A 10,481-nucleotide genomic window follows, 5' to 3' on the forward strand; every position below is an offset into this window, starting at 1 on the left:
CAGGTGAATCAATACCCTATACCAAAGAATATGCTACTTAGAAAATACTTAGAAGTGCAGTCACTGGTACGTATTTCACTACTAAACAAACTGTGACTGAGCAGGAAATTGATCTAAAGATGGTTAGCTTCATATTGCAGGAAAAGAAATATTCTCACCCACATACTATAAGATGGATAAATGACAAGGATATTTCTTGTAAGAAACAGCAGTCTATATTTTGCTGTCATATTCAACATCCTAAATACCATTCCTAGATTCCTCGAAAACAGTGCTGTGATAAACCTCTCAGAGAAAAAAAAAGGGAGGGGAGAGGGAAAAAGGCTCATTTTTACTTTGTTGAATTTCAAACAAATTTAATCTACTACCTATTTGCTACTCCTCAAGACTGTAACTTCTTTCAAAAATGAAAAGATTACAACTAAAGTTTTACAGTTCACAATTTATTGTAGGCACAGATATTTATTAAAAAATGTCAGGATTGGACACAAAGGTTGACAGATTTTCAACCAGCAACTTCAGGAGCCAAGCAAAACAATACATTTATTTTTTGAGCTACGTCAGCCAAGAATGGTTACACTTCTCTCAATCCAAAGGTCATGCTAAGATTTGCTACTTAAGAGGTAACAGGATGCCTGCTGTTTTCAAGGACAGTAATTCAATTCCATGTCTGAACTGTAATTGTGATATGCAGCGAGTTTCCCAATCTTGACATGTTAGGTAAGAAAGGTTGCTATTTGAGGTGATGCCCTCTGGGTGAGGAAAATTGAAGGACCGCTACGCTGCATGACATATGCTGTAAGCTATTACACCTGTATATCAGCTACCCCTAAAAGTATTAATAGAGAAGCACAGCATGTGATGGCATTCTGCTTTCTTGATGCCAGCTATAGCAATGCTAACAGAAGAAACTCTGTATCATAAAACCAAAAATCTTACTCAAATAGAAATTTGAGTGGTTTCATATAGCCCCTGTAATCAGATCACTTTGGAAAGCACTTAAGCCGCATGAACAGTATATCCATACATAAGACATGGTAGCAGTTTACTATTACACACACAAAATTCAGCACACTGCTAAATCTTGATTTCTATAAAACCTAATGCTACTGAAAATTCTGTAAATCTGACTACATAAAAATACAAATAAAAAGCAGAACAAAAATTTTCCAAATAGAGATGAACAAATCTTCATTCTAAACCAATATATACAACAGGTATCATAATGCAATCCAAAACCACTGTGACTACAATTCCATATGCATGAGAAAGCTTACCAAGTAAGAAAATTTGATTTCCAAACTCACATTAGAATCAAGTCTGTAGTCTGTGACTTTAGATCCAGTGCTACATTAACTCACTGGTGTTCTGTGTTTTAGAGAGGAATGAAGGAATCTTCACCAAAGCCTCAACTGACAACACTCTGTTGTTTGAGTGTTTCACTGATTTTAGCAAAGTTGACTCCTTTAACTATTATGAGGGTAACAGAGTACAGCCTTATTAATCCTGCACTACTTTTCACTTCTAATGAACAAAATTAACAATATTACTATGAAGATATTTGATACAGACAGTTTCTGTAATACTTATATTATATTGAGGACTCGAAGACATTTTTCCTTCCTCTATGATACTCCACTCCTTTTTATGCTCTGCTTTAAATCCTGACTTACCTTTCTTGAGACACTACTGATTTTAATTAAAAAGCAAAGAAACAAAACCTGTAATACAAAAATCTGGCTGAATGCAGAAGGTACAATCCCAAATCTAACACAGTGACAAACTACTGAATACTTTAAAACAAAAAAGAAAAAAAAATACTGTTAAAAACCCCTGTTACTATAAAAATGATGTTGTTGTGATCCTTCCAGAAAGTGCTATGACAACCAGCACACATAACATATTTTTTTCAAAATATTATTTATTGTGTACATACCTAAAGAACTACTGTAGGTCATGTCAGCTTTTAAGATGTATACTCAAGTGTATATTTTTAAAATATATTAGTATTATTATGCACATGAAACTGGCTTTAGAGTCTAACTAGCAAACGTACTGATGTCAGCAGCTGGCATAATTAGTTTCAGCAGAACCATAAGCAGATGTGATTAAACTTTAAAAGGTTTAAGTAATTTTATCACTGTAAAATGCATGTTGATAAAAGCTCTAAGCTTTGAAGATACAAAGCTAAGATTAATAGACCAATTTCTGACATCTCATTATTAATTTTTTAATAGGATAACGTCCACAAGCTCTTGTCAGAATTGTGGCATCATTACACCAGACATTGTACAAAGTTCAGAATACAGAGAGTGCTTTCTAAAGGCACTGAAAACTATTTTTATGACCTTAAAAGTCATGACTAATCCAATATTCCTAATATTTAAAAAATAATAATAGCAGGAAGCAGACAAAAGAGAACAAGGCCAGAAACCGTAACAGCTGTGAGGATTAACGACATGAGTAACAACACGGTTTGCAGTGAAAGCTGGGTGGGTGGTTTTGTTTTTTGGTTGTTTTTTTTTTTCCTTTTAGTCATAAAACGAAACATGGGTAGCTTTTGCTGGCTATTCTGTAAGTGATACAATCAGTGATATGACTCCTAATAGTGTCTTAGTAGGAATGGGTGTCCAGAAAGCATTTCTACAGAGAAGAAAGAATAAAGAAAAACTAACTGTAAGGAAAGTATCTATGGCAAAAGAAAAGCATGACAATACCCCACTGGAAAGACAGAAAAGTATGTAATTGGTAAGGGACAAATTAAGGCAAGACAAAGACTTGAATCCTGAAGACATGTACACATGTTTATATACTGGTGTTTATGGACTGGGACTACATGCATACGTTATAAATTACGGCAATAGGGGCTCAATGCTTCTCCTTTACCACAGCACCACAGAGGTACAACAGTTTTAGTTTACACAGCCTCGGATTAGTAAAGAAACAAGATCTGGGAATTCTGCATCAGGACAGTCTGCAGAATTGGTCTCTTGTCAGATTATTTTATGAGTGCTTTTTAACTTCAATCACTATAATCCCATTTGCCTAGACTAACAACCCTACTTGTACTAAGGAAGCAACACTAAGCTGTAAATTCCTTCTGTCTGGTCCAAGCAAGACAATCGTTATCTGAAGATGGACATGATAGCATAGAATAATTTAAATAGCTATTCTACAAACCAACCTTTCCTCTCAAGCAGAAAAGGGAAGGAAAATAAATGGGTAATGAAACAGATCAGAGTTTAGTAATGAAACCAACATGCATTTGTTGTTCACTCAGATATTTCTGAGCTGACCATCTGGGAAAAGAAAATGCAGTACTTCACAGCAATAGGTATTACAGTAGTCCTAACATGCTGAGTTACTGAACTGTCTGATATATTTATAGTTAATTAACTGTAAGTTACACTGACAAGTTTCAACATCAGTCATACATACACATACAGAGATATATTTTATAAGGCTACAAAACTGTCTGAGTTTTACTAGCAATAAAAAAATGTCAGCTTTTATCATGCAAGCAACTATTAAAACCATGTGAAAGAGCCAATCTGTCAAAGAAAGGAAAAAGTATACAGGTCTCATTATTGTGACCAGTCTCAAGAGGATATTACACTAATATAGCAGCGTTATAATAAAAATATCAGAAAATTAATATACTGAGTCAGTATATACCTCTGATGCTGAGCTGAAAAAAGAGAATTTAAAATAAAACCCCAAAAGAACACCGTACCTTTTAGCACTAGTTGACAGTTTAGCAGCTGTTTTGCTTGATATTTTGCCCTCTTTTTTCTTGGGCTGAACTTGCTCCCTTTCTTGTTCTTGCTGAACACCTTCACGCTGATCTCCATCAGAGCTGCCTCCACTAGTGCTTGGACTATCATCCACTCTCTGCCCCTCTGTAGACATGGCAGATGCTGCACTGAACAAAAACAAACAACAGAAATTAGCTTTCTGAGAAGACACTGCCCAATGATACTTACATGCCTTAAGGAAAGAACACATAATGTCCTTGTCCTAATATGTAACACTTGTGTTACAGCACTTCAGTAATCTTAGTACTGAAGAGGTTTGCCAGAAGTGTCTTGACAATAATTCAGAAGCTGATCATTTAAAACCCTTTGCCAAAAAAACACAAACACCAAACAACAACAACCACTGCAACAAAAAAGCCCACCTTAGAGACATATATATAGATATATATAGATATATATATGAAAAGCGGAAGTTATTGAAGTGGGAAACATAATCCAGCAAGTGTAATACCATTCACTGTGAATTATATTTTTCAACCACTCAGCAATACCATGCATGAGCTATCTCATCACTATGCCACCGGTTCAAATATAGCATAGTTTGTTAAAAACTGAGAGTTATTACTGTATTAACACTCTCTGTTATCCCATATGAAACAAATCTGTGGGCTCATTCCAAGTCTTTAATGTGGGTTTCCACATTACAAAATCTACATCTTGGCATGCTCGATGGAAACAGTCACAAAACCAAAAAGCACTAACACAGGACTGTTTATATTTACTGAAACCATACACTTCTAGAGCGGCAAGCACGCTGGTAGAGGATATAACGAAACTTTTTTCTGACAAATTTCAGTCAGGCAACATGAAGGAAAACGGCTGTCAGAGAACACAAGCAGCAAGAAATGTCAGTATATTTCAGAAGTCAAGTTAATGCTTTATTTGCACACTTCTGATAGTAGTTAGCTATTTTAATTTCTTACTTCATTTTAAATAGTATAACAATATGTTGACAGATGAGGAATTACAAGCCCACTGTTACAGCTGTCATGACTTCTCAAACTGTTCTAATGAAGGGCAGATGTCCATGAAAAACCCTTACTGCATTAGCATATGTGGTGGCACTGATTGATTTTTATTTAAAAAAAAAAAAACAAACAACAAAACACAACACACAACAAAAAACCACAAACAAACAAAAAAACCAAACCCCACCACAAAACAACAAAAACAAACAAACAACAACAAAAAACCCAAACCACAAACCAAAAACATAAACCAAAACCCAAACTGAAACTCAAGTCTTTTCTTTAATTCCCAGTCTTTAGTTTATATACCTACTTTATATATCCTCCTCTAAAGATTTTAATAAAAGAACTACCTTCAAAGCACATAGGCCAAACGTTACTTGCTTACGCCCACACAATCTCCATATATCTGGGTGGTTTTCTGATCAAATCTGTCTGAATCAAAGAATTTGTGCTTTCATGCACAGAGTTTTAAATTGCTGTGAACTTTGACTTGCTTTTCCTCTTACCTATGTACAGGCACTATCAGAATTAAGAACAAAACTATTCACCTTAACTGTTGTACATTTTAAGACTCGCTCAAGGGAGAATAATGATATTTCAGGCTCAGATTCAACCTTGCTCATTCCATGGATTAAGCAAAGTTCAGTTCCGTATATTTATGGAAAGAGACAGCAAAGTAAAAGTAAAGTAACATCAATGCCAACAGGGTTATGTTGGAATGGATACTTTTTTAAAAAGTCTGTAAAGTGTTGTAGTTACCGCTGCATGTAAGAAAATAAATTTACTCCTATTTTGAAAGACCCTTGCCAAGATCTAATTCTATCAAATGCTACACACTGTGGAGTGGAAGAAATAATCTCTTCAGGCATTATTGATACATGCAACTAACTTCAGGAGGAAGTAGGTCTTTTTTATCTAATTTGTAAAGCTATACTGAACAAGAATTATGGAAGTATAGCACCCCTTCAAAATGTTTATGCACCAAAAGAAATAGCAAGCAATACCAAGTGATGGATATGGGACTAAGGTTTCCCTTAATCAGCCTAAACTACATTTTGGATTTTATCACAGAAAATAATATTTTCATATATAAATTTATATAAATACACAACACTTAGCCTGCTCAGTGAAGCAACCAAAATAACGCATAGTTTTCATCCTAAAATTAAAATACAAAAATTGTTCATTCCTAGAGAACAATCTTTCCTATGGTACAGCTACATTACATTTAACATAATTTGTATATTTACACAGGTTGATGTTCAGATATTTAAATCCTAGTTGTCAGATTTTAAGATAAAAGCAACAGAAGATTTAGAGGTAATAAACCACAAAACTATCATATTCTGACAAGTCAAAATATGCATTTAATAACTATAATGCAATTTTGATAGTAAGTACCCATTTTCTTTGCTTCTACATACAGTTAAAATACAACCTCATTTCTCTTTATAACACTTGTGATGGCCTTTATTTGCACTAGATTTTAGTTCTGAACTTTGCTTAGTAAACCTCATTTTAAAGAGAAAAAATATCTCTTCACAATGTACATAGGCTTTAACAATGCAGGCCAGAAAGTTAAAAGCATGTTTAGTAATGCTTATACACATAGGACATCTGCTGTGAATAATCTTGGCTATAAATATTACTATTATCCAAAAAACAACTCTATTCACTTCATAAGTTCAGGTTACTATCCAGCAGACAAACACTAACAGTAGCCCAGAGCATATAATTACTGTAACATGTAATGCTAGCATTTACAACAGGAAAATGCTTCAATCTGTCATTTGATGTCTGGCTAGTTTCTTGGGGTTTTTTTGTTTCGGTTATTTTTTTTTGTCTCTCCTTTCTCCTTCTTTCTCTGTTCCCCTTTCTGACATTCAGGCAATTCTTTCTATGCCATCTCCTCACAATGTCTCCAATTTTAGGAATTCCTGCATAGTTCAAGGGATGCTCAATATTCCGGTAAAAGTGCGCGCTAAAGGGCCTGAGGTTAGATGCTTCAAATAGGGTTAAACTTAAAAAACAGTCAAACACTTGAACAAACAACTGGGAAAAAAATAAAAATCAACTGAGAGGATGACACTGTGAAGAAAACATTTCACTGCCACTAACACAGAAATACAAGATACTCCTTGAATCTGAACAGCCATGAGTGTGTTTGCAACTGTCACACAGAGCAAGAGGGAAGACACACGATGTCCAGGTCCCCGACTGCCAGGCTATTCTACGTTCAGACGAGGGTTGCTAACCTCCCTGCTGTTGTGCAGAGAAAAATGAGCAGAGGGGACAGAGGAAGGAGTGAAAGGGGACTTTAAAGTCCCTCCCTTAACCTGAGATGAATCAGCAGAGAGAGAGACTACAAGTGTAACTAACTACAACTATCAATTCGAAGTGAAGAGTCCAAAAGGTTTTGCTTTTGTCAAATATATGTACTGGCACCTTCCACTTCCTCCTCAAAATAAATAAACAAACAAACAAAAACCAAAACAAAACAAAAATCAAATAAAAATACACACAGTCACAAAAACCCAACACCAACCACCATCACACATGCCCCCCAAAAAAGAAAAAAAAAAAAATCCCGTATTTAGGGACAGCAAGATCCTGGCAATGTGCAGATCAGTCCCCAAGGGCGGCAGAGCTAGTGATGATGTCCTTTTAAAGCGGTCTTAATTTTCTTTAAGCCAAGATAAATTGAATATTTCTGCAGGGTCCACGATGAGCAGCAACGGCAGCAGCCGCTTTACTTCATCTTCATTAGAAAGCGTAAAGGGCAAAAGGACCACAACATCGCAGGAGGGGAGGCAGAAGGCTCCCGGTTTGTGGCCAGGCAGGGTCCGCCACTGAGAGGGGCACCTGGAAGGAAGGGACGAGAGGCCCGGACTCCCACGGCCCCCCAGCCGCCCGAGGGCAGAAGCGTGGCTCGCCCGTCGGGAAGACCCAGCCGTGCGGGAGCTGATGGTGGGCATCAGAAACACACACACCCCGAACCCCTACAGCCGGACGGGAGGCGGTCGGGCCAGGGTGAGAAGTAGGAGACAACTGAGGAGAGGAGGAGGAGGAGACTGCGAGAGGAAGACGTCGGGGGCACATGAGGGAAGGGAGAGGGTTGGGCTGCGGGGCTCCTCGGGGCGCTCCGTGTGGGGGCGGGGGAGTGCTAATGCCCTTCCCGAGGGGCTCCAGCCCGGGGTGCCCACCGGGTGCTGCGGCGGGGCGGTGCGGGGATGGCGCATCCCGAGAGGTTCGATCACGGAGGGGGCAGGGGGTACCCCTGCGCCGGAGCGAGCCAGGGGCGCAGCGAGTGCCGCGGGGACCACGCGATCGGCGCGGAGCGGGGCCGGAGGGGCGGGGGGGAGCGGCGGTGGTCCCTTCTCTCGCCCGCAGCGGGGCGAGCAGGACAAATGGACACGGAAGAGTTGCTGAAGGGGTGTGGGGGTGCTGAGGAGCAATGGAGGCTGGATGGAGCCTGAGGGAGCGGGGAGCGGCGGCAGAGATGCCGAGGTGGCCGGGGGCGGAGAGGGACGGCCGGGACGGAGGCTAAGAAAGGGCACGGCCGGGGATGACAAGGAGAGAAGGGGGTACCAGGCAGCGCCGGGGGGATGCGGAGGGGGGGAGGGGAGATGAAAGATAAAGGTAGAGAGCGAGGGTCGCAGATAAATAGGGGGGGGGAGGGTGCTGCCGTGAGGGAGCGACGAGGGGGTAGGAGCCCTGCGGGGGGAGGGGAGGCAGACGGAAAGCTCAGCCGGGGCAGAGGTAGGTGTACCCCAGGAGGGACGGGGGGAAAGCCTCTGCTACCTGCAGGCGAGCGCAGGTCTCTCTCTCGCTGGTGCCGGGCACAGGCTGCGGGACAATCCGTCGCGGTCGCCCCGACTCCGGCCGGGCGCGGGGCTGGAAAGGGGCTGCAGCCGCTCACTGAGTCATGAGCCCGCTCCCCCGCGCTCCTCGCTCTCGGCTTCCCCTGTCCTTTCCCTTCTCTCCCGAGCAGCAGCGGCGGCTTCCCTCCTCTCCCACCGCCGCCGCTCCTGCCCCCGCTGCCCGGAGAGAAGTGAAGCCGCTGCCGCGCGCGCGCGCGCGCCGCCGCCGCCGCCGCCTCCGCGCGAGCGCGCCCCCGCCCGCCCGGCGCCGCGCGCGCGTCCGCCAGCCAATTATCCTGGGCGCTCGCGCCCCGCCGAGGGAGGGGCGGGCGGGCGGGCGGGGCGCGCGCGCTATTCCGGCGGGGGCGAGCGGCGGGGGAACGACGGGTGGGGGCGGGCGCGTGCCCGCGGGTGGTGTTGGAGGCCGCGCGCCGCCGAGAGAGGGGGAGGGGCAAGAGGCGGCGTCGGGAGCGCGCGTTAAAGGGAAGCACTGGGGGTGCGGGGCGGGGTCAGCGGGGCAGAGGAGGAAGGAGGAGGCGGGAGGGAACGGGGGTAGCTGGGGGAGAGCCGGGAGCCCCGACGGGGGCTCGGGTGGGATAGAGGTGCGGCTATACGACCTTCTTCCTGCCGCCACCGGATTACCGAGGGCTCTCACGCCAAAGTCCGGGGTGCTGGGGGGGCGGGCTGCGACGAGCGCGGCGGAGGAGGCCGATTTCAACTTTCTTGGCTCTTCTTTTTCGGCTCCTTTGTTACCCCTGCCAATCGCCCCCTCCTCCCCACCCCCTGGCCCCCTCCTGCCGGCCCGCCACCCGCACCTCCCGCCGCCTTTGTCTCGGCGGAGCCCGAGGGAGCGGCCGGAGGGGACGCGCGGATGCCCCGCGGGAGCGCCCGGGCGGCGGGGAGGGAACACGCGGTGGGGCAGGGCCCGGGCCCTCGGCGCTTGGTGGTGGCCGCACTTTTTTGTGGCCGCGGTAGTTTCGATCACTGCGTGGCATCAGCACAGCCCGGTGCCACAAACCGCCCCCGGGCACTGAGGGCACCGGGGGGACGCGCAGCATCCCAGCAGGAGATAGGCACTGTCGCCTGGTTGTGGCCAGGTAAAGGAACCTCACTTCCCACGCAGGAAGGCATTGCCTCTGTGGCAAGCATCGCTGTCGGGAATGGGAGAGGCCAAGACAGAGCCACACTTAAATTTTTAGTGTGAATAATATTAACCTGGAACAAAACAAACCTCCAGGAGAACTGTCTGTCAGGTAATCCCGGCTGCGTTGGCCTGGCTGAGAGACTTCTGTCCCTGTGCTGACCCTGCTGCTTTAATCTTTACATAATATGCTTAGCTACATTATGTAAACTTTTATCACTTCAAACCTTTCTTCATCTAAGAGGGAAGTACACCAGCTAAGGATAAAGTGGTAATGGCAAGTTAAAATGCTTTCCCCCTTTCAACAACTAAAGGGAATTCAGAAAATAAAATGTGGTCTCACCATTCCACATGTTCGAGGAAAAGTTTCTCCCTGCTTGAGCTGTGAATTGTACTTTTCCTGAGTTATGATTCAGGTGTAGGTGGAGTCTGTGCAACCAAACATTAGAAGTTGAGAACTTGAAGCATTGCTGAGATATTTAAGGATTAGAAACGTTATTGCCACCTGCTCCCATGTTATATTCAGACAACAGAAGTGCTTTTTGTAATTTCCCTCTACATAAAATTAATCTTTGTTAAGAAGTTGTTTTTAAATAACTTGGTTTATTGCCCCTTCCTTTTTCTTTGCTAAATAATCCCAGTGACATTTTCACCTACATTTAAAAATACTGCAGTCCGCTGGTTCTTCCCATTC

At 43.4% G+C, this 10,481-nt stretch overlaps 1 protein-coding gene across 3 annotated transcripts in view; it reads right to left on the minus strand.

The window, feature by feature from the left end:
- Window positions 1-8,821, minus strand: part of LOC126640617 (ubiquitin-conjugating enzyme E2 E2) — a 204,033-nt gene extending 195,212 nt beyond the window's left edge. Inside the window, exons 1-2 of one of the 3 annotated variants that reach the window (XM_050316593.1) lie at window positions 8,588-8,821; window positions 3,734-3,922 (exon numbers count right to left, since the gene is read on the minus strand). In XM_050316593.1, the coding sequence (XP_050172550.1) occupies window positions 3,734-3,909 (176 nt within the window). In that variant the 5' untranslated portion in view covers window positions 3,910-3,922; window positions 8,588-8,821. The remainder of the gene's footprint in view (window positions 1-3,733; window positions 3,923-8,587) is intronic. The other 2 variants (XM_050316584.1, XM_050316576.1) reach the window with 2 other exon arrangements.
- Window positions 8,822-10,481: the final 1,660 nt, after the last annotated feature.

This window comes from Myiozetetes cayanensis, unplaced genomic scaffold, assembly GCF_022539395.1.
Source record: "Myiozetetes cayanensis isolate MyiCay16 unplaced genomic scaffold, myiCay2020 scf1, whole genome shotgun sequence".
NCBI classification, from domain to species: domain Eukaryota; kingdom Metazoa; phylum Chordata; class Aves; order Passeriformes; family Tyrannidae; genus Myiozetetes; species Myiozetetes cayanensis.